Source organism: Lipotes vexillifer, unplaced genomic scaffold, assembly GCF_000442215.2.
Source record: "Lipotes vexillifer unplaced genomic scaffold, Lipotes_vexillifer_v1.1 scaffold469, whole genome shotgun sequence".
Taxonomy (NCBI): Eukaryota; Metazoa; Chordata; class Mammalia; order Artiodactyla; family Lipotidae; genus Lipotes; species Lipotes vexillifer.
In genome coordinates, this window is record NW_006788006.1 from 145,210 (window position 1) to 170,049 (window position 24,840).

A 24,840-nucleotide genomic window follows, 5' to 3' on the forward strand; every position below is an offset into this window, starting at 1 on the left:
TTTTTTTCCTGAATCTTTAGGGAGTTATATGTAGACATTCTTCCCCTTTTATCCCTTTGTTCATGCCGAGGGAGCATATTTCCTAAAAGCAAGGGCATTTGCTTACAAAACCATAATACAGTTACTACATTCTGGAAATTCAACATTAAAATAATAGTCATAGAGCATCATGCTTCCCAATTATTAGTTGTCCTATGTGCAACATTTTCTCCTTGGAGTTGCAGTGTTTGTCACGGCATCAATAGTTCTGAAGAGTGAAGATTAGTTGTAATGGCAGACTCTGCTCAGATAGGTTCTAACTCACGAGGAGATTCAGGTTACACGTTTTGGTGAGAGTGCCAGGCTGGGTTGTCTTTCCCCATGTGTCACGTCGAGGGCCCTGAAGTGGTGTTCCTCATATGGGTCATGTAAGCCCTGATCTCTTGGGTAAGGGTCTCAGGTGGGTTTTTTTTTTTGTTTTTCTTTTTAAAATAAATTTATTTATTTTTGGCTGTGTTGGGTCTTCGTTGCTGCACGAGGGCATTCTCTAGTTGCAGCGAGCGGGGGCTACTCTTTGTTGTGGTGTGCGGGCTTCTCATTGCAGTGGCTTCTCTTGTTGAGGATCATGGGCTCTTGGCATGCAGGCTTCAGTAGTTGTGGCACGTGGGCTCAGTAGTTGTGGCACGTGGGCTCAGTAGTTGTGGCACACGGGCTTAGTTGCTCCACGGCACGTGGGATCTTCCCGGACCAGGGCTCGAATCCGTGTCCCCTGCATTGGTAGGCAGATTCTTAACCACTGCACCACCAGGGAAGTCCCTCTCGGGTGGTATTTTAATACGACATATATAAGTTATGTATAATTGTTCCATATTTGTTTATTTTTTATATTAAAATTTTGTTTTTAATCTTTACCATAATGATGACCGAAAATGGCCTCTATATTTTTACTTCTTTTAATCTTTTTTTTTTGAGCTATAATTTGCATATACCTATTTTAAGTGCAAAGTTTAGAGAGTTTTGACAAGTGTCTACACATGTAACCATTACCCAGTCAAGATACAAAACATCTCCATCACCCCAGAAGTTCCCTTGTGCCCTTTTGCAATAAAGCTTTGCTCTCCTGCCCAGGTCAGCACTGATCTCCTTTTTGTCACAATAGATTTGTTCTTCTTGTTTTACAATTTTACATAAGTGGGATCATATAGTATGTGGTCCTTGGTGTCAGGCTTCTCTTACTCAGCCCAGTATCAGTAGTTTGTCCCTTTTTATTGCTGAGTAGTATTCCATTGTATAACTACGTCACAGTTGGTTTATCCAGGGCAGTTCCCTGGTAGTCCAGTGGTTAGGGCTCCATGCTCTCACTGCCGAGGGCTGGCTTCAATCCCTGGTCAGGGAGCTAAAATCCCGTAAGTCGCACAGGGCAGCCAAAACACACACACACACACACACACACACCTGTTGGTGAATATTTGGGTCACTTCCACTTTTGGCGGTTATGAATGAAGCTTGTATGAGCATTCATATACAAGTCTTTTTGTGGATGTATGTTTTCCTTTCTCTTGGGCAATTACCTAGGAGTGAAATTGTCATGGGGAAGTGTATATAATTAATTATAGGAGAATTGGCTGTTTTCTATAATGATTTAACCACTTAGACTCCTACCTGCAATGAATGAAAGTTTCAGTTTTTACACATCTTCACCATATCCTGACGTTGTTATTTTAAAAAACATATTTTGGCTATTGAGGTGGATATCTCAATATGGTTTTGATTTGCATTTGTCTGTTGACTAATGAAGTTGGGTATCTTTTTATGTGCTTGTGGATCATTTCTACATCTTTTGTGAGGTGTCCAACATTTTCCCTGCTTTTTGGGTTGCTTATCTTATTGTGTTTTAAGACATATATATTCCGAATAAAGTCCTTTGTCAGATATATGTATTAGGAATATTTTCTACCAGTCTACAGCTTGCCTTTTCATTGTTTTAATGATGTCTTTTGAAGATTAGATATCTTCAATTTTAATGAGATTGAATTTATCAATTTTTTCTTTTATCATTTAATGCTTTTTGTGTCCTGTCTAACAAATCTTTGTCTACCTCAAGGCAACAAAGATTTTCCTACTGTGTGTTTTATAGTTCTAGGTTTTACATTTAGGTCTTTGGTTCTTTTTTGTTTTTTTCGGTTGTGCTGCGTAGCAACCAGGGATCGAACCCGTGCCCCTGCAGTGGAAGCACGGGGTCTTAACCACTGGACTGCCAGGAAAGTCCCTTTGGTTCTTTTTTTTTTTTTTTTGACTGCGTTGGGTCTTTGTTGCTGTGTATGGGCTTTCTCTAGTTGCAGCGAGTTGTGGCTTCTCCTGTTGTGGAGCACGGGCTCTAGGTGCATGGGCTTAGTTGCTCTGCGGCATGTGGGATCTTCCCTGACCAGGGATCGAACCTGTGTCCCCTGCATTGGCAGGCGGATTCTTAACCACTGTGCCCCTTTGGTTCCTTTTAAAATTATACTTTGTGTATGGTATGGGGTGTAGGGTTTTTTTTTTTTATGTTGATATTTAGTTGTTTATCACCATTCACTGAAAAGATTTCCCTTTCTCCTATTGAATTGCCTTGGCACCTTTGTCAAAAATTGGTTGTCCACATATGTCTGGACATCTGGGCTCTACCTGGTACCCTGATTTATGTTTTGATCCTTTATGCCAAGAACACTATAACTTTATACTTAGTTTTGCAATTGGTAGTGAGTCCTCCAATTTGACTTTTGTTTTTCAAAGTTCTTTTGGCTACTCTAAGTGCTTTGTATGTCCTTATAAATTTTAGAATCAACACATCAATTAAAAATAAATAAATAAAGTCTCCTGGAGTTTTTATGTGGAATTGAACTGAATTTATAGATCATTGTGGGGCAAATTGCCATCTTAACATTTTGAAGTCTTCCCATCTAGGAACATGTTAAATCCTTCCATTTACTTAGTTTTTCAGTGTTTGGATGGGGTACATATTTGGTAAACATTTTCCTTAAGAATTTCATGACTTTTGATGCTATTGTAAGTGGTATGGTTTTTTAATATTTCATCTTCCACTTGTTCATATATAGAAATACAACTGATTTTTGTATACTGACCTTCTAACCAGCAACCTTGTTAATTTTACTTATTAGTATAGAAGCTTTTTTGAAGATTCCAGAGGATTTCTATGATTGGAGTGTAAGAATTTTGGCCTCTAGGCTCAGGTGAAATTCATCACCTTTCTTTTTGAAACTTTATCAAAGTGAAGATTTTTTTTTATATATAAATTTATTTTTGGCTGCGTTGGGTCTTCATTGCTGTGCACAGGCTTTCTCTAGTTGTGGCGAGTGGGGGCTACTCTTTGTTGTGGTACACGGGCTTCTCATTGCAGTGGCTTCTCTTTGTTGCAGAGCACAGGCCCTAGTGCGTGGGCTCAGTGGTTGTGGTTCACGGGCTCTAGAGCGCAGGCTTAGTAGTTGTGGCGCACGGGCTTAGCTGCTCCGCGGCATGTGGGATCGTCCTGGACCAGGGCTAGAACCCATGTCCCTGCATTGGCAGGTGGATTCTCAACCACTGCACCACCAGGGGAAGTCTCCAAAGTGAAGATTGATAATAGTCTTTTATATACACTTTTTCATGTACTAGTAAAGGTGAACTTTTTTTCATATGTTTTAAAATATTTACTTTCTTGGTTTCCTCACCTTTTTTTATTGGGATGGAAAGCTTTTCCAATTGTGGTGTAAGGGCTCCATATATTTAAAGTACTCTTTGCCTTTCATAAATGGTGTGCCTTTATTCCCAGTTTGTCATTTGTCTTTTAATTTCATTCATGCTTTTTCATTACTGTGGATATTTATAATTTTTATGTGGAGTATCTGCCAATTACTTCTTCATATGGCGTCTCTATTTTTAGTGCCTGAAAGCCTTTGCAGGGGTGGGTAGGCTTCAAGTTTTTTATTTTTATATTCTTTATAATCAAGGATCAGAATCTAGTTTTATTTCTAAGTAGTTAGCCAACTGTATCAGGCACATCAGATGAAAGAAAGTCATTTTTCTGTTTCCCCATTGATTAGGGTTCTGTTTTTTTCTTGTAGATTAAAGTTTTAGGTATACCAAATTTTGTTTCTGGACTTTTTCTTCTCTTCTATGTTGGCCTGTTTTTGTTCCAAAGCCACATTTCTGATTTTGAAGCTCTTTTCTAAAATGGTCACCTTACTAATTTGTTAAACATTTTCTTGCAGTTCTTTATATGTCATTAATATTACTGATTACTCATATCACCATAAAGTGATTGAAACACTTAGATTTTTTAAAAGTTAAAATAGTGTTATCCTTTCTTTTATGATAGTGAAGTATATCCACAGTGGATAACAAGCTGGTTTAAAAAAAATAGGAAGAGCAACTCATTAGAAAATAGAAAAATAGGCAAAGAAAATAAGCGAGTATCTTAAGACAAAACCCAAGTGGCCAATAAATTCATGAAGAGATGTTCATCGAGGTAAAGGGAGTTACGCTCCTGTGATTGCTTCATACCCACAGTGTTGCTAGAATCTTCGATATTTGACAGTACCCAGTGTTGTTGGCAAAGGTGTATGGAAATAGGCATGCCAACGTATTGCCAGTGGGAGTGTACTTTAGGTACTCCACTTGAAGAAAGATGTGGAAATATTACTGTCGGTCAAGATGTATGTTCCCGATGTTCCCTCTACACATCTACTCTGGAGGCACTGTTACACATGGATGAGGTGACAGAAGAGAGAGTTCACTGAGCTGTGAAAGACCTAAACATTATGACAGAAGAATAATTCTATGAAATTGTATACATTAAAGTCAGTGAACTAGACTTACGTATATCAACGTGAATAAATCTTAACTAGAATGGTGCATATAAGGCAAGTTTAACATTTAAATACTTACAAAACAGTGCTGTCATTTCAGGCTATATTTGGATGTAGTGGGAGTTTAAAAGCCATGCATAGAATATTAAACACCAAATCCAGAGTGCAGCTTCCCTCTAGGAAGGTCTGGGAGTGGGACTGGGGTCGGGAGAAGCTCAGAGGATACCATAATCCCACCACACCCTTTCAAAGAAAACCTGAAGCAAAGACTCTTACCTATTAATAGTTTATACATCTTACTAGCAGGTACATGGGTATTTTATTTCAGGTTTTTTTGGTTGTTTTTTTGGCCATACCACTCAGCTTGCAGGATCTTAGTTCCTCTACCAGGGATTGAATCTGGGCCACCGCAGTGAAAGCGCTGAGGTCCTAACCACTGGACCGCCAGGGAATTCCCCAGTTTTTAATAATATTAAAATATAGGGCTTCCCTGGTGGCGCAGTGGTTGAGAGTCCACCCGCCGATGCAGGGGACACGGGTTCGTGCCCCAGTCCGGGAGGATCCCACATGCCGTAGAGCAGCTGGGCCTGTGAGCCGTGGCCACTGAGCCTGCGCGTCTGGAGCCTGTGCTCCGCAACGGGAGAGGCCACAACAGTGAGAGGCCCGTGTACCCCCCCACACACACACACACTATATATATATATATATATATATATATAAATGATACGTGCTTAGGTAGGTCTTCAGACACTAGAGAAAAGCATAAAGAAGAAAAGAAACCTCACATGTGATTCTGCAAAACATTGTGTTCTACGTTCTTTACACACATTTTTGCATACATCTCTAATGATTTCCTTAGGAACATTTCCTAGAAATAGAATTACTGGATCACAGTGTATGCTTCTGCTACATTCTCCCAAATATTGTTCAGAAATGTGCAGTTATTTCCAACCGTGTATAAAGGCCTGTTTTCCTACATCCCTAAGTACCCAGGGGAGTATCACACTTTTAATCTTTTCTGATCGAATGGACTTGGGCAAAAAAAAGTATAAATAATTGTAAACATATGCCTGTGGTAACATAAACATATGACTGTTGAATTTTATTTATATCCCAGATGACTGACATTTTAAGACAATGTATGTTTAGCAAGATTTCTAGGGGCCCATTAGAAAGCTTTAACCCAGCAATTCCCAATCTTGACCTCTTGTCACAGTCACCTGTGAAACTCTTCAAGATATTTTTCCTTGAAAAGGTAATGCTATTTCATAATTCAGAAGACACTAGGTGATATTACTGAACCAATATTAAATTTCTCGGTTGTAGAGCACTTTCTTTTTTCTTTTTTAATATATTCATTTATTTATTCATTTAAGAAGCATTTATTGAAATCTGTTCTGTGCCAGGTATTGTGTTGGGCATTCAACGTACATTATCTCTTAGCCCTCACAATAATACCATCTATCTATCTATTTTTAGCAGTACTATTATTATCAGTTAGCAGTACTATTTTTTTTTCACACACACACACACACTGTATTTTATTTTTACAAGAGGTAAATAAACTGACACCAGGCATTGTAAATGGATGACCACAACAAAAGCAACAACGATTGCAATTACCAAACACGAAACACACTCATACTATGTCATAATATTGACATTCAGTCCAGGAATCCTCCACTGTAACAGCCCCTTTACTTTGCAGTGAAAATTGATTTGTATATTTTTTGCCTTGTAGAGCAGCTTCTTGACCATGGCTCTGTTGACATTTTGGCTGGGTAGTTCTTTGTCGAGTTGGGCCATAGGGTGTGTTGAGCAGCATCCTTGTCCTCCACCCGCTCGATGCCAGTAGTGCCCACCCCTCAGTGGTGACAAAAATGTCTCCAGACATTGCCCGATATCCTCTGGGTGCAGAATCGATCCACTTGGTTGAGAGCCACTGTGCTAAAAGAATTGTGCAGATGTAGGAGAGTAACATCTTTCTTAGGAGATACACTCTGTCACATGTTGGGGTAACGACCTGTGATACCTGCAACTCCCCAGATATCCAGGAGAACAAGTGAACATACCCAATCACCATATATGTGAGAGGGGGAAATGTGACAAAAGGGCCAAATGTTCATTTATTGACTCTAGTTGAACAGTGGTGTATCCTTCATGTTCATTGTATTACTCTCTAGGTTTAATTTTAAAAATTAAAAAGCGCATATGTGGGGAAGGAAGGGTCCAGAGGTACCAGAGGAGATGCATTGAAAATTCTCCTTACCCAGGTCCCCACCCACCCATCTACCCACCAACCCCCGCACCTGGCACCTGGCCCCCGGGCAACCGTATGGCAGTAACTGGTAGTATTCCAGAGATTTAGATGCAAGGACATGTGTTTAAAATATTGTGAATTCTCTTTCTTTTTTTTAAAAAAAAAACAAAACAAAACAGATGTTAGTATATTAAACAGAAGTACTGTGGGTTGCATTTTTACCCCCAAATTTTATTTTGAAGTCCTTTTCAATTAACTGTGTAAAGGGCTTTTAAAAAATAAAAAACCCAAATGGAATTTTATTTTAAATGCTTTGTGATTGAAACACTTTGCAGAAAACCTGTGCTTGTTAAGCCAATATATAATGACATGCTTAGTAGAAATAATACATGTATGTATTTCTGTTCTTCTGGGATTAGAAGGTACAAACAGAAATGTCAATTAGACCAGTAGTTGTTCATCTTTTCACTTTTTTTTTTTTTTTTTTTTGTGGTACGTGGGCCTCTCACTGTTGTGGCCTCTCCCGTTGCAGAGCACAGGCTCTGGACGTGCAGGCTCAGCAGCCATGGCTCACGGGCCCAGCTGCTCCGCGGCATGTGGGATCTTCCCGGACCGGGGCACGAACCCGTTTCCCCTGCGTCGGCAGGCGGACTCCCAACCACTGCACCACTGGGGAAGCCCCATCTTTTCACATTTTACTTCTCCCAAATATTCTATCAAATGATCAAGTTTCCAGATTATTACAAACAAAACAAATAATTTTTCAATGACATTTACATATACCACCAATTGTCATATTAGTATTTAGAGGAAATTTGAGAACCTAGCTTCACGCTCTAACTGGCTAAGAATTACATTTCGATTTTGTAAATGACTTCTTTATTTTTGTGGACTCCCGATATTACGTGGATATGCCATCATTTCAGAAATTAAAATTAATTTTTGACACATTCTCATGGTTTATAACACAAAGTGTAAGAAAAGTCTCCCTCCTGCACGTAACCCTGGGGGTCCTAGCACCTTTTGCAGAAGCAGCCGACTGTCAAGACTTTTAGGTGCTTGGCAGACAGGGACAATCTAGACAACCTCTGGCCGGGTGCTTTTTTTTTCATGTAACAGTACACCTTGGAGGGCTTCCTACGCGGTACGGAGAAGCCCTTATTCTTTCTAATGGGGGTGTGATCAGGCCTTGTAGGATGGCCTGTAGCTTACTTAAATAGTTCTTTGTTGATGAGCATAGACCTTGTTTTCAGCTTTAACTATTATCTATCATCATCAGTGCTGCAGCGAAGGAGCTCATACAGACCTCATGCTGCACATGTGCAAAATGAACTGTAGAAATGGAATCTCTGCATCAAAGGGTGAACACGTGGGTAATCTGGTGGACATTTGCCTGCCTGGGAGTTGTGGGTTGCAGCCTCTCCAGCACTGTGTAGGAAGGCCTGTTCTGTACATCCTTGGCCATCCTGTGAGGCATCCACTGTTCGGATTCTGCCAAACCAGATGCATCCAGGTGGATCTCAGGCTAGAACTAGGGAATCAGTGTGAGCTGTGGAGCAGCCTGTCTGCTTTTTCTTTCTCCCATCTGTACACGTTGCTGGGGGCCCTGCCTCAGCCCCATCTTCCTTCCCACTTGTTTGTAGCATCCCTCCCCTAGCTTGTCCCTGGATTGAGGTGTACCTGTTCTGTGGTTTCAGAACCGGGTTTCTTCTTTCAAGGATATGATCTTCTGCTTCTCAGAAGAGGACTGGTCCCTTCTAGACCCTGCCCAGACTGGCTTCTACGGAGAGTTCATCATTGGGGAGGACTGCGGCGTCTCACTGCCTCCAGGTAAGACTTAACTGTCCTCTCTCCTGAGACCAGGGATCTAGGGGGCCCATATCTGATCTCACTGTTCACCCCCAAACCCTGATGGGAGGTCACCTGTACACAGTGGCCCCAAGGCCACTTTGCAGGTTGACCATTCATTGCCTGCTGTTATGACACGTAAGTTAGGCTTGTCAGCTGGCTGTTTTGCATACAAAACCAAATATAACTTGTATCCCTTTCATTTGCTTTTCTTCTATCATTCTTGTCCTACGGATCTCTTCATTGCTGTTTTTCTAACTTGATAGGCCTGAAAGAGTTGCCCCAGGCCCACAGCTTCCCCTTTAGTGTCCTCCCTCCCCCTCCCTCTCCCTGCTTGCTCCGGTCTTTCCACTTCTCTGTGGCCCTGTGTGGCCCCTGTTGGTGTCATGGCCTGTCATGTGTCCCTCCAACTTCTCTCTTCTCTACCTGTCCCAGAGTTGCCTGGGACAGGCAACTTCTCTCTCCTCCCACCCTGGTTTCCTGTGGGAGCAGATCACTGATGAATGTGTATCCTTCCCTTTTCTGTGAATAGATGACCCAGCTGCCCAGCTGGATCTCTCCCAAGGAGAGGAGAATGAGCCACTTGTTCCAGAGTTGCAGGACCTCCAGGGGAAGGATGTGTCCCAGGTCTCCTACTCAGGTGAGTAGTGATAGCAGAACTTGGTGAATAGAGCGGGATGGAAGGCCGCTGCCAGCCAGAGGCAGACCTGCTCCCTCTGCCAATTTTCTGCAGCCCTCTGTCACCACTGGACCATGTCTTGGTAGGACAAGTCCTGCCTCGTCCCTCATTCCTTACAGAAAGAATATGGGGATTTTAATTTTGCCAGGTGTGGGGATTGCACTTCAGCAACCAGGAACTAGGATGTAATAGGAATATCTTTCTCCTCTGCTATACTGACACCTGGCTTGTGCTGACAACCCAGTGGCCCCTCTACCAGTGAGGTCACATGCTCTCCAAAGGTCAGGTAGGGGAGGAGGAGGGTGTGCCACCTCTTGGCTGGGCACTGGGCACAGTGCCTCTGGCCGCTTCACCTGTCTGCTCCATCCAGCCACATACTGCAGGTAGTGTGAGGAAAGTGAGGCAGGGGGTGGTGCTGGGGCTTGGTTGACATGACACAGTTCAGCAGCAGCATTTCCCAGCCCCCTCCCCACCCCCAGCTTTCTGTGTCACCAGAGCTTGTGTTTGTAACCACTGTGCTGTAATGCCTCAAGATGTCTGCTCCTTCAGGGGAAAAAGTTCTGTACAGTGTCATCAGCAGACCCTTGACCCCTTCCCCTTTGGGACCTAAAGCTGGCACAGAGCAGATCCATATTTCACTCACTGTCCCCACCTGGAACAAGCATCCAGGGCCTCTGGTGTGGCTAGCTTCCCATCCCATCTCTACCCCAGCAGGCCCTGTCCAGGCTGCATTTATGCAGCGTCTGCGTGGAGTACTGGAAATCCCACCACAGAAAATGGAAATGACAGCAGGGATGGCAGTTACTTGTCCACAGTCAAGTGGAAGGGGCAGAACCAGGATCCACATTCCTTCTATCTAGCTTCAAAACCCACGTTCGTGGTGTTGGCCCATTTTGCCTGCAGATTCATTTGCTCAACAGACATTTACTGAGTGGCTGCCCTGAGAGGGAGCCTAGGCCTACTGTTGGATCACAGCCTGGCATCTGTTAAGATGCAACCCCCAGGTGGTGCTGCAGCTGCAGAGGGAAAATCAATGTTTTCATTTTCTTCTCTGGAAAGACTTTCCAAGTCTCCAGCCATTCCAGATAGAAGAAAGAAGAAAACGGGATGAGCCGCAGGTGCCAGAGTTCCAAATCTGCCAGCAGACAGTGCTCCCTCAAAGCACCTGCCCAGGTAAAGGAATGCCTGAGAGGGTGTGGGGGAGTGTGCCCCTGGGTGTGTGATGTGTGGCTTGAGTGTGCATATGGTGTGTGGTGTGTATGTGAGCTTGTGTGTGCATGTAGCGTGGGGCTGTGATATGGCATGTGGTGATGGCATGTGTGATGTATGTATAGTGTGTCTGGTGTGTTGCGTGTGTGAGCGTACGTTTGTGGTGTGTATGTTATGTGGCATTGTGTGGTGAGCATGTCTGCATGTGTGTGGGCATACACGTGTGAGTGGTATTTATGTACGTGGTATGTGTGTGGTGCGTGCATGTGTGTATAATGTCTGTGTGTGAATGTATGTGTGCGTGGTGTGTGTGTGCGTGCATGCGTGTTGTGTGTGTGTATACATTTGTGCTGGTGGTAGGTTCAGGAATTGAACTTTCTGAAATTCCTGCTGACAGTTCCTTGCCAACTGCCTGCCCTAGTTTTGTTTTGCTAGGTTCTCTTCCAGCTCACTCGCAATCTGAGACCCTCCTCTCCTTTCCTTTCTCTTGTGGGTTGAGTCAGGGTGCTGATGTAGTGCTGTTGACCACCTAGTTTGTGTATTTCTTCCCTGAGCAAGGAGGACCAGACTCCCTGGACAAAGTGTTGGAATTAAAGAACAGGTTTACAGAATGCCGAAAGGGGGACCTCTGGAGAATGTGCTCCAACTGCCCTCGGCAGCATTTAGACTCCAAGTAATGCTGGTAAAAGTTGCCACCTCCAGAGGCGAAGACTGAAATCCCGCCATATTTAATGTCGTCAGTGTTCAGCCATTCTTCCAAATATCACACCCAAGTCTCCGGTCCTTACTTAAACCCACTGTGTCATGGAGGACTTTTTGCAGCTATCAAGACTGACTCATGCACAATCTGTGATGCCTTTTGGAAACAAGATTTGCATGATATTTTGGTATTTCCACCTACCACTGTGCAGGGTTCACGACCATTTGTGTTCGCCCCCTATCCTATGTAGACAAAAGGGATTTTATGTTTATGTAAATCTACAGTAGATCTAGATGGACAGTACTCCATCCCCACAAGCTTTGATGCTCACCCCTGGTTTTCTAAGGAGCTTGCTTCTGTATGCTGAGGATGATTATTCATGTGTAGCCCATTCTCAGTTCTGCCTGATGAAAGCTTGATTCTCGAGATACATTTTGTTTTATGTTTTGTTTTTTTGGCCACGAGGCATGTGGGACCTTAGCTCCCCGACCAGGGAGTGAACCTGCACCCCCTGCCTTGGAAGGCGAAGTCTTAACCACCAGACCGCCAGGGAAGTCCCTCGAGATACATTTTGAATCCTCGTCAGCTTCTTCCTGCCCACAGCATGTCTCAGCCCTGGCAGCATCCTTATTAAATGTGGATAGTCATTAATCCCCAGGGGAGTTTTTTAGGTCCACTCTCCCTTTGCTGGGCTCTGACACAGAATATACTTTGAAGTGGCAAGAAGCTAAGGGTTGCTATCTGAGATCAGTGAGAGATGATAGATTGCAAAGAATAGGCACCGTTTTTATTTTGGTAGCCTTTCCCACACTTCTGACAGCAGGTGAAGGGTCCACATCCCCACATCCATGCTCATGAGGGACCCTCCCAACTGGTTCCATTCATTTCAGTCCAACCAGCACATTATAAAGCTGCCACTGCGGTGGAATATCATTTTTTTTAATTTATTTATTTTATTTTTTTTGCTGGGCGGGGGAACTGCGTTGGATCTTCGTTGCTGCGCGCGGGCTTTCTCTAGGTGAGGTGACCGGGGGCTACTCTTCATTGTGGTGCGCCGGCTTCCCACTGCAGCGGCTTCTCTTGTTGCAGAGCACGGACTTTCGGCGCGCAGGCTTCAGTAGTTGCGGCATGCAGGCTCTAGAGCGCAGGCTCAGTAGTTGTGGCTCACGGGCTTAGTTGCTCAGTGGCATGTGGGATCTTCCCGGACCAGGGCTCGAACCCATGTCCCCTGCATTGGCAGGTGGATTCTTAACCACTGCGCCACCAGGAAGCCCAGAATATCTTTTCTTGTTTATTGTGTTTTCTCTGTGAATTGCCTAGTTAATATTCTTTAGTCCTTTTTTTCTTTTTTGCCCCTTCGCCCTTCACATTTGGTAAGCTCTGTGTCTTTATGTCCAAAGCACCGCACCAGAGTAAGGTCTTTACATGATTTGTGCATTATATCCTTACCTCACCTTCTGAGATAGATACTGTCTCAGCCAGCACAGGCTACTATAGCAAAATACCATAGAGGTATTTTCTGTTAAACAATAGAAATTTATTTCTCACAGTTCTGGAGATTGAGAAGCCTGAGATCAAGTCAACAGCAGATTCATTGTATGGTGAGGGCTCTCTTCCTGGGTTGTAGTTGACTGCCTTCTCCCTGTGTGCTTGTATGACCTTTCCTCGGTGCATGCTCATGGAGACCGAGCTCAGGTACTAATCCCATCACAAAGCTCCCACCTTCAAGACCTCATATAAACCTAATTACCTTCCAAAGGCCCCACCTCCCATACCATCACATTGGGAGTTAGCGCTTCGACATACAAATTCTGGGGGGGACACAAACTCTTGGCCCATAACAGGTACTCTGATGTCTCCATTCTGCAGCTGGGACCCCCAAGCTGAAGTCTCTTGCCCAGGCTGTGAGTGTCAGACTGAGGATCTGAACCCATGTTATAGGGCTCCAGGCCTGTGCTCTTAATTCCACATTCGCTTGCCTTTTCCATGAATTAGTAGAAACTCAAAATTGTGGGTCTCAATCTGTTGCCTCTTAGTATTTGTACATAATTCCTCCTGTTTTTTTTAACTTTGTTTATGTGTCTTTTAGGACATAAATGGTTTTCTAAAAACGTTTTTAATATGTAAGTGCAGTTATTCACCTCTTTTTTGATTTTGTGTCTTAAGAAAGCCTCCCCATCCTAACATTATAAGAATATATTAGTTATAATGCGTTTATTTATTTATTTTTAAAAATCTAGCTTCCTGTCCTCCCTGCCTCTCTCCTTAGCACCGCCAGCTGACAGGGAATGATTCATTCCCAGGCTACAGATTGCCCTTCTTGAGGAGTTAGCCATCAACCTGGTCATGGGCTTTTTCCCCCTGAAAACACACGGCAGCCTGGTTGTTCCCTGGCCATGGAACAGCATAGCCAGAGGCTTTGGTATGCAGCACCCACCCCCCCTACCCCCAGTTGAGCTCAATTCCCCTGAACCTTGATCTACTTTATCTCTTGGTTTTAAATTTTTCTCCTGTAAGACAGAGATAATACTCATAGCTACCTTGTGGAGTTATTACTGTTGAGGATTATATGATTTAATATGTGTAAAAGCACTTACACCAATAACTTCCCTGTTTTCTCTACCATTATCCTCACAGCCAATTCAGCCTCCCTCTGCCCTTCTCTCCACCCGCCACACCCCTTGAACTCATCAGTGCTGAGCTGAGACAGCCCTGGTGTTACTCTTTCTCTGTGGTGTTTTGGGCAACACATCTATTATGAGTTTCATCTCATCTGCTAGGAATTCTTTACACTGTTGTGTCAATGGCGCACAGCACTATTGTTGATTTATTTCCCCCTTTTTAGAAACTGTGCATCTATTTTTGGTCACTTCATCTGATTTAAGGGGATGTCATCCTATATGCACTGTATTAATCTCCTAGGACAGCTGTAATAAAGTACCACAGACTGGGAGGCTCGAACAACAGAAATTGATTTTCTCAACATTCTGGCAGCTTAGAAGATTGAGATCAAGGTTTCAGTAGAGTAGGTTTCTCCTGAGGCCTCTCTTCTTGGCTTGTAGATAGCTGTCTTCTCCCTGTGTTTTCGTGTGCTCATCTCTCTGCATGTCTGTGTCCTAACCTCCTCTTCTTACAAGGATACCTGTTGGATTAGGTCCTGCCCTGTTGACTTCATTTTAACTTAATTACCTCTTGTTAAAAAAAATTATTTATTCATTTATTTAATATTTGGCTGCATTGGGTCTTCGCTGCTGCATGCGGGCTTTCTCTACTTGCTGAGAGCGGGGGCTACTCTTTGTTGCAGCATGCGGGCCCAGTAGTTGTGGCTCACAGGATCTAGAGCGCAGGCTCGGTAGTTGTGACACACGGGCTTAGTTGCTCCGTGGCATGTGGCATCTTCCCAGACCAGGGCTAGATCCCGTGTCCCCCGCATTGGCAGGCAGATTCTTAACCACTGTGCCACCAGGGAAGCCCCTACTTAATTACCTCTTGAAAGACCTTATCTCCAAATATAGTCACATTCTGAGGTGCTAGGGGTTAAGACTTCAACATAACGTATTTTTAAGAGGAAGAGGATGCAGTTCAGCCTATAACACTTCACCCTCTGTTCCCCCATGATTCATGCTTCTCATATGCAGAATACATTCACCCTATCCCAACACTCCTTAACGTACTCCAGCATCATCGAGATTTAATCTAAATCAGGTTTGGGTGAAATTCAAGGTGTACTCACTTCCAGCTGTGAATCTGTGAATCCAGACGTCAAGTTATGTGCTTCCAAAATGCAATGGTAAGGCAGGCAGAGAGTAGACACTCTTCATTCCAAAAGGGAGAGATTGAAAAGGAGAAAGGCTGATGGCTCCCAAGCGAGTCTGAATCCTAGCAGGGCAAATTCCGTTAGATTTGAGGGCTTGAGATCCATCTTTGGCTCTCAGTGCTGTGTCCACACTCTGGGCCTGTGGATGCAGTGGCGGTCCTGTCAACCTCTGAACTGCCTTTGGGCCTGGTCTTCCTTTTCCTTCAAGGCTGATGCATGTTTGCAGCCAGATAGCTCTGTTAGTTTGTTCTAGAAGTCTGAGAGCCTTCCTTCAGTTCATCCTATCTCCTTCCTTTTTATTCCAAGATGGCAGTGTTTCGGCTCATGTAATTGTTCTTAGAAACACTGTAGGCCTCGCATGCAATTTACAGTAGTTCAGACCATCAGACGAGAGGGTTCTACAGACCACTCCTGGATTATCTCACCTCCATTCCTGGCTTCCAGAGAAGGTTGATTGGATCCAAGGTTGTCCTGCCACACCCTTGGTGTTCTCCCCAGAATATACTTTCTCATTTTTTGCAGTATAGGTAGACTGAAATTTTTCTAAATCTTCAAGTCTTCCCTTCCTGCTCCCCAGTCTCACATTCTACCCAGACCCCCTCACACTTGTCTTATGATGTATGGACAGATACCCCCATGGACTCTGCCCCTCCCATTGTCTCTCCTGCTCTCTGTGGCTTTGGGTCTTCCTGCTATGCTCTGTCCGGTTTCACCTGCTCTAACTTTCCCTAAGCTGCCAGAACTCTCTCTCCAGCAATTAAGTCCAGAATAACCATATTCCTACTAATATCTTGAAGGGCCTGGCACCACTGCCCCCCCCACCCGTTTTAGACCTGAGCCCCGCATTTTCACAAAAGTGAGGAAACAGTCCTGAGGAGAGCTGCGCAGTGGGCTCTGGGCTGCAGGCCAGGACTTCATACCAGGTTCCCCAGTGCCCACCCACTTCCTCCCCACGGTACAGCTTTCCAACATCACGGGCTTGGGATCCATTGAACGAGCTTCTTCTAGTCAGTTTATAAAGTCCAGGACATCTCTACACATCACCACTAGTGGCTGTTGGTGGGCCTCTGATATGACACTGAGAGGGAGAGATGATCTTGGGCAGTCTGGGGCCATTGAACAGCTCTGATATCACAGCAGGGCTCAACTCCCCTTCAGCCCTGAGCCCTTGGGCACATCCCCCGAGTTTGCCTATGTTTATAATGTGGCAAATAAGGTATCACTGGGTGTGTCCAGGAGCAAATGGGACTGGGCACGTCAGAAGTCTTGTACAATCCCTGGGGCATTGAAGTGCTCAGAGTATGGTAGCTGGCAGCTTCCTGGCAGTCTGTTTATAGAATATAGTGTCTTCCTCTCTCTCAAGGCTTTTAATGTACCCTGACAAATTTTTCCCCATGCCTGGTTAAGGAAGTCAAAGTTAAGTGATGTGTAAATGCTCAAGATTTACATGCCAACTCTTAGAGCTTGGAGGGGTCTCAGTGGCTAGAAAAAAAAAAAAAAAAAAAGATTGGGTCTGGGGGCTTAGGAGAAAAAGGTAGGGAAGAGGGAGAGAGGAGAAAGAGGTACCGAGGATATGTTGGCACAGTGTGGCTAAGGGTTTCCTTGCCACTAGATACACCAGAGGTGTATCCTTGCAAAATGTGGGTTCCTGGACCCACGCTGAACCCTCCTGGGTAGGGTTCGTAGGGGCTAGAGTGTGGCCTGGGCAGCACCACTGACCTCCATGTTGCTTTCTGGTAGCCGGAGGTGATGCACCATTTCCCGACAACAGCCTGGATGAGGAGGTGACCATCGAGATTGTTCTTTCCAGCTCTGGGGACGAGGACTCCCAGCTCGGCCCCTACTGCACAGACGAGCTGCAGAGCCCCACGGAGAAGCAGCACAGCCTCCCTCCCTCCCACCGGAGCGGCCCTGAGTCAGGGGGTGAGGTGCAGACCTCCAAAAAGTCCTATGTGTGCCCGAACTGTGGCAAAATCTTCCGCTGGAGGGTCAACTTCATCCGGCACCTGCGGAGTCGCAGGGAGCAGAAGCCACACGAGTGCTCGGTGTGCGGGGAGCTGTTCAGTGACAGCGAGGACCTAGATGGGCACCTGGAGACCCACGAGGTCCAGAAACCTTTTAGGTGCGGAGCCTGTGGGAAGAGCTTCCGCCTCAACTCCCACCTGCTCTCCCACAGGCGGATACACTTGCAGCCAGACAGACTCGAGCTACTGAAGAAGAGAGAGCAGGAGGCATCGGGGACCATGGGCGGGGATTCCGACGCCCTACTGGCAAAGGGCAAGGCCAAGCTGCGCTTCCAGTGCTGTGACTGCGGGAAAGTGTTCCAGCGTCCCGACCAGCTGGCCCGGCACCGCAGTAGCACTCACGTGGACAAGTCCCGGCCCTTTCAGTGCCGGTACTGCGTCAAAAGCTTTTCCCAGAACTCTGACCTCCTCCGCCACCAGCGCCTGCACATGAAGCGCCGGTCCAAGCAGGCGCTGAACTCCTACTGAGTCAAGGGCGCACACGTTGTTGGGTGCAGCTCCAGCCTGGGTAGAGCACATCCCGCTCATGCTCGGTTCCAGACTCCTCCCCAGGACAGAGACCACATCCTCCTGACCTTTACTCTCAGGTAGAAATGAGATCATGGCCAGTTGAGCATTTGTTCTGTCTCTGCTGTGCCAGAAGCTGGGAGGGCGTGTCACCACCAGCTTTGACTTGCCCAGTGTTTTCGGGTCTAGGAGAACCCTGTCCAGTGCTTCCCAAGCGGTGGAGGGACTGGGGCGCCCCCTACTGCAGTGACCCCTTGTGGGGGTGGGGTCTGTCCCTTACCAACTAACTCTCAGTATACTCCCATCCTGTGCTGTCTGAATTCCCACCCCACCCTGAGGTCTGGAGGTAACTGCTTTCTGCCTGACAGCAAGAAGCTGCAGATGAGGTGATGGGTTAGGAGGAAGGTAGGAAGGCGGGGTGGGACCCGTGGGCACAAGGGCAGTCGGGCCAGGCACACCAGACCATGTCATGTCATCAGAAGTCTGAGTCCTGGTCACCATCTGGTCCACAAGAGCACCTCACAATTATGAGATGGCCCTTTCAGGCTCAGAAACCTTGGTGGGGGGCTTTATAGCTTCTTGCCAAATGGAAACCTTTTATTTGTGATGGTGGCTGGTTATTAGGGATTGTGAGCTCATTTAAGGGAAAGCCCGCATTTTAAATTTTATGTTGGCACGCACTCCCCAAAGTGTCCTTTCTTTGTACCCTGAAGGTCCTTGGTGTATGCTTGTGGGTTAGAAGTGAAGTCATCATCATTTGAAAGGCACTTAAGTTTCCTTTCCCATTGGGTCGTGTCTAGGAAAGGGGAGCTCAGCTCCAGTGAATGAGAGGTTCTTTGGCTTGGTGAGCTGAGCAGGGGAAACAACAGAACCTTTGGTGAAGTCATTCTCTACATATATATTAACTTAGTGTGCCAGCTGTATTAGTTCCTTAGGGCTGCTGTAACAAAGTACCAAAAACTGGATGGCTTAGAACAACAGAAATTCATCGTCTCAGCTCTGGAGGCCAGAAGTCCAAGATCAGGGTGTCAGCAGGGTTGGTTTCTTGTAAAGGAAGGATCTGCTCCATGCCTCTCCTTTTGCTTCAATGGTTACTGCCAGTTGTTGATGTTCTTTGTCTTGTTGAAGCCTCACCCCATCTCTACCTTCATCTTTACATGGTGTTCCTGTGTATGTGTCTGTCTCCAAATTTTCCCTTTTTATAAAGACACTAGTCATATTGGATTAGGGCCTACCCTGCTGTTTCCAGTATGTTCCCATCTTAACTAATTGTATCTGCGATGACCCTATTTCCAAATAAGGTCACATTCTGAGGTACTGGGGTTAGGACTTCAACATGAATTTGGGGGGGATGGGGAGACACAGTTTAACCCATAAAACTATATAATCCTGAGGTTCTGCTGTCATTGCTGATTCACAGGTGAGTCAATACAAACTTGGGTTAACTTACTCTCAGTTCTATTGGAAGCAGGATTCAGATCCAAGCTTCTGCTCCCAGGGTGGATGTCCTCTGCATATAGCCTTTAAATTTCATTGCCTGGGGTTCCGGGCTGGGAGTGACCACTGGTAGTGAAACCGCAAGCAATGAAAACCATGGTCTTGTTCCTGGCAGACTGGCCAGGTTGGCTCAGCTCAATGATGAGAAAGCACAGAGGCTATAGAGTATCAGTGACTAAATCAGAAAGCCAGCCACGAGGCATGCGTTACGTATTTGTATGTCAGGTCCCATTAGCAGGCAGTAAGGCTGGGCAAATGAATTCAAGGCCCTTTGTTCCTTGTGAGCCACTTCATTGTCACGTTGAGAGACACTGCTGCCACAAACTCAGTGAAAGAGTTACAAGGTTTTATAGTTATGATTACTGTGCCTGTGTAGATTCATCTACGTACCCAGGAACAGTAAATGCAATAAAATAATTTGGTCATAACCCTGAACAAGAAATAAACTATTGAGGCTCTTTGTTTTCTACATAGTTTGCCTCTTGGATTGATCTGCCAGGAAAAGGGAAAAATACGAATCTTGAAGGCCAAGGGAGGGGATAATTCCAAATAGAACCCAGATTCCGTGTACATTTACCCCACCCACCTGTGCACTCTTGCCCAAGGATTCCATTAAGACGGGAGGTTATGATCCCAAGAGGAGCACTATTCTACTTAGTGTATTTTATCTGAAAATCTTAAGTAAGAAAGAAAGGGAATGTGACAGAATTGAAACCTTTGGGGACACTGTGCATCTGTTCAGTACCCACCAAATATTGTGAGGGAGTCCCCCATTCACTTACAAACCTGACCAAGGTACTTAGCTAATCAGAAGGTTACCTTCCCCCTGGATTCAGAAACCCTACTGGGTGATGCAACTCAAATCCCAGGTTCTTCCCATGCAGAAGGACCAGTGCGGTTACCTGCTCTGGAGAAAGCTCCTCCAGACGATAGGAGAACTGACTGACTTCTTCCCTTTTCCCACCCTCCCTGGGTGGCTGGGCAGACAGGGGAGCTATGTTTCTACCTTGCCGTGGATGTTCAGAGAGCCCACATCTGAAGAACATCTGTCCTCCCTGTTCATCTGATCCCTTGGCATTGTTCCCATAAATTCACAGGTGCATAATAAAATTCGACTCACTGAATTAATATTTGCGTTTGACTTTTCGTTTTAGTTTAAAAAGTTAACAAGTAGCACAGCTGAGAGAGACAGTCAGCTGGCCTGACAAAGAGAAGTTGAGGTGGGATGATGCTGAAAATGGCCGCCTGGATGTCAGGCATCACCTTGTGAAACTTCTGGGCCTCAGATAGTTCTGGTCACCTGATCTGACTTCTCTAGAGGAGAGAGGAGGTAGCTGCTTCTCTTTACACCAGGGACGGGATGAACTCCTGGTAACACCATAGCTGTTTCACCCAACCTCTGCCATTTTCATATAGACTCCGTCTCCTGACCTCTTGCCACAGCTGGGAAAAACAAAGAAAGCCAGTGGTGGGAAGGTCCCTTGCTATTCTTAAGTCAAATCATGGCACAAGTGGAAGAGAAGGCACAAGTCTGTGCCTACCTTGGACTTGGAGACTGGTCCTGGTTGCTTTTCCCCTATGAGATAGTTTCCCTTCTCTACCAAAAGCAGAGTTTTGATCAGGCACAAACACTTCTGCTTGCAGCATAATAGAGGGAATTTGATGACATTTTTGTCAACTCCCCAGTTCCATCAAATAAACCCAGGTGCATTTTCTATTAGTAACAAAAGTTGATACTGTTTTGTCTTATAAGGAATGGTCAGTGCCTACCAGTCCTCCAATGCAAACAAGTCTACAGATTAGGTAACATGCATAAGAAGGCAGCTTAGCCGGCAAAGGAGCATTGGGAGGAAGACTGGATGACCAGGCTCTCCTGCAGCCCTGCCCCACATCTAAGGCACCCAGCACCTGCAGGTTGGATATTAGGGATCATAAGTTCATCAAGGGCAAAGCCCTGGGGTTCCATCCATGCCTTTTGACCATCCCATTACAGATTAGGAGTTTTATCCTCCCTCTAAACCATAGCCAACAATGAGAGCACCATGATTAATGTGCATATAATCACCAAAGTACACTGCAGTATTATCAGTTCCCCATAAGATGCAGAACTCTCTTAAGAAATGGAAGAGCAGGTTCACAGATTAATGGGGAAGGGCCAGTCTTCACTCGCGTATCTTGGCTATAGCCAAGGAGATCACAAGCAGATTGGTAACCCCCCCAAGACAAAGGGCTGTCTCCTCAGCACACAAATAATTGGCAGGGAATTGCCCTTTTCCCATCACCCGCTAAAAAACGGTTTGGTACAAGTCATGTCTGTACTAGCCTATTATGCACAGGTCTTGCTACATCTTGTTAAAATGTAAAGGGGCCAGGATACCTGCCCTGAAAACGTTGCAGGTCAGAAAAGGTGCAGACTTAATAGTTGGGGTAAATCAGTCCCACACAAATCAAGCTGTATCACCTTTGAAAGTGTCTGTGTGCTCTGAGAAGAGATGGGGGCCTGCTTCCAACCCACTGAAGGTAAATTCAGAGTGATTTCTAGATTTTTAAAAAAATAAATTTATTTATTTTAGGGTGTGTTGGGTCTTCGTTGCTCCACACGGGCTTTCTCTACTTTCAGTGAGTGGGGGCTACTCTTCGTTGCGGTGCCTGGGCTTCTCATTGTGGTGGCTTCTCTTGTTGCAGAGCATGGGCTGTAGGTGTGCGGGCCTCAGTAGTTGTGGCTCGCGGCCTCTAGAGCACAGGCTCAGTAGTTGTGGCACACGGGCTTAGTTGCTCTGCGGCACGTGGGATCTTCCCAGACCAGGGCTCGAACCCGTGTCCCCTGCACTGACAGGCAGATTCTTAACCACTGTGCCACCAGGGAAGTCCTAGATATTTTTAAGTGTTTCTCTGAGTAAATATTTTGGAAAAGAAGATTTGGAGTGGAAAAGAGTATAAGCTCATATTGAAATCATATCAACACAGCATCTTCAGCAAACAATGACTCGTCAAGTTGCAGGTAAGGGGTGGGGTTGCTAAGAGTGGCTGGACCAAATTTATCTTGGTCTCCTTTTTTACAACTCATATTTTTCTAAAATGGCTTGGCTGATGTCCAGATGATATTCTGTGGTCGTGATCTAAAAATTTCACTAGGAACTTTATTTTTTGCTTTTTTTTTTTTTTTTTTTGCGATACGCGGGCCTCTCATTGTTGTGGCGTCTCCCGTTGTGGAGCGCAGGCTCCGGACGCACAGGCTCAGTGGCCATGGCTCATGGGCCCAGCCGCTCCGCAGCATGTGGGATCTTTGCGGACGGGGTCACGAACCCATGTCCCCTGCATCGGCAGGCAGACTCTCAACCACTGCGCCACCCGGGAAGCCCACTAGCAACTTTCTTAAACCATCTACTCAAGAAGCCCAAAGTCTAACAGATGTGCATTCACCAAATTTATAGAAGGAGAACCAGGTGCACCAGCAAAAATGGCCACTGAGATGAGAGATCCAGGGGCCTCAGCATCCTTAAGGCTGTCTCCTGTACCTGTGGAGATTTTCATGTATCTGCCTTTGGTGACAGCAGAGAACTTTGGCTCAGGCACACTCTCTGTCCTTTGAGAAGGTGCTAGGCAGGTGGGCAGTCTTGGGGTTCGGAGAGGGTAGGCATAGACCCACATTGTAGTTGGGAAGGAGAGGGTGGACAGATACCTGGTATATTCTCGCAATGTTTTCTCCACTGCTAATCACCCACCAAGAACTGAGACCACATTGTGTTTACCTGTTTACATTGTCAGCTCAGTATCTGAATCAAAATGGGATATTGATAACGTGCCGGTATAAGGTGCACCCTGTCAATTCTGCCCTCCCAAGAGAGACTGGACTCCTATTGGAGCAGGAGCTTGGAAACCAGCTTTTCCAGGTGCTGAGAAGAGCCTGCTGCCATCATAATGCCTATTATCTGACACCAACTGGTTGTCCACTGTGGACAGGGAATGTTGCCTGCCATTCCAGTAAACAAGGATCAAGCCATCGGCCACCCCTCCCTCCCCGACTTGTGCGCCCTGAGGGGAATACAGGATAGAGAAAAACAGGGACTTCCCTGGCAGTCCAGTGGTTAAGACTCCGCACTTCCAACACAGGGGGTGTAGGTTCGATCCCTGGTTGGGGAGCTAGACTCCCGCATGCCAAGGTTAGAGAAAAACAGGAAGCATTAGGTGCTTTGGATACTGGCCCTATATAGTTAAGATGCTTATCTAAGGAATAAATTCAATGAGCCCAGATTCTTGCATCTTCCCTTACAGAGAAAAGTGCTAAAATCATTAACTTGAGGTGTCTGTTTTTGTGATTAGCGTAATAAATGCAGTCACTCTCCCACTAGGACGGACAATCTGAGAATATGGAACACATGATTTTTGGTTTTGTTACTCTTTGGGGTGAAGGTAAGATTTTTCTGAGCTGGGTTTTAAGTGGCAGAGGGAAGCAAATTCCTTTTTTGCAACTTTTCATGGTCACTTGGGAAAGAGAAGTCTGAGACAAAAGATTGTCTGAAGCCAGACAGCCTCTTTCTCCCTAAACCTGAGCTGATCTCCTTCGACCTAGAGAAAGGGCCCTCCAGGTGATATCAGTGCTCTAGCCCATGTGCTCCACACCCCCTCCCCCACCCATGTTTGGGTCACAGGATGTGGCTGAAGAAGACAGAACCACAACCCTGGCTGAGTTTCAGGCTCTGGATAGCAAAGGTGAAGTTGAAACTGAGCAGGACCCTGTGGGGCCCTCGGGAAATAGGCTTCATTCAGCCTCCTTGACCTTCCCTGAGTCAAAAGGGCAGATCCAAACAGCTGCTAATCAAGGGAAGGAAAAATAATGCCGGAACAAGGAAGGAGCTGTCAATAAACAATAGTGCAGTGTTGGGGCAGGGTCCTAGTTCCTCCTCAAGGAATACACATAACAATATCTTTGAGGTCTTCCGCTGGAACTAAGGCCCCAACCCAGGTGGAGGATAGTAAGTTCATGCTGAGCGCAAGATTCCTGGAATACTGCCCAGTTTCCTCAGCACCAACCAATCAGAAGAAAGTCACACACCCTGCAGCCCTCACCCCAAATTTTGCCTATGAAAACATCCCCCCCCAGAAAAAAACAGAAAACCAAAAAAGACAAAACAACTTTTCCTCCTAAATCATTGAGGAGCTCAGGGTTTCTGAGCATAGGCTACCCATTCTCTTTGCTTGACCCTGCAATAAATGTTTCTCTGCTCCAAACTCTGATGTTTCAGTTTATTTGGCGTCAGTGTGCATCAGGCACACAAATTTTGTTCAGTAACAAAGTCATGATAAATCCAGGGAAGAAAAAAAAAAATCATTTTTAATGAAAAGGCCCTGGTCGGCTTTGAAATAGGTTAAGGGTGACACATAAAGGAAGGGGGCAGGGCACAACCATTAAAAGAACGACACAACCATTAAGAAGAACAGGATACCACAAAAACTGGTTAGAACTTACTAGGTC

At 45.5% G+C, this 24,840-nt stretch overlaps 1 protein-coding gene across 1 annotated transcript in view; it reads left to right on the forward strand.

Annotated features, from left to right (window-relative positions):
- The window catches only part of ZNF496 (zinc finger protein 496), a 39,710-nt gene extending 19,220 nt beyond the window's left edge, over positions 1-20,490 (forward strand). Inside the window, exons 7-10 of the mRNA XM_007460949.1 lie at positions 8,781-8,913; positions 9,464-9,571; positions 10,670-10,783; positions 17,077-20,490. Of these exons, the coding sequence (XP_007461011.1) occupies positions 8,781-8,913; positions 9,464-9,571; positions 10,670-10,783; positions 17,077-17,828 (1,107 nt within the window). The 3' untranslated portion in view covers positions 17,829-20,490. The remainder of the gene's footprint in view (positions 1-8,780; positions 8,914-9,463; positions 9,572-10,669; positions 10,784-17,076) is intronic.
- The last annotated feature ends 4,350 nt before the right edge of the window (positions 20,491-24,840 follow it).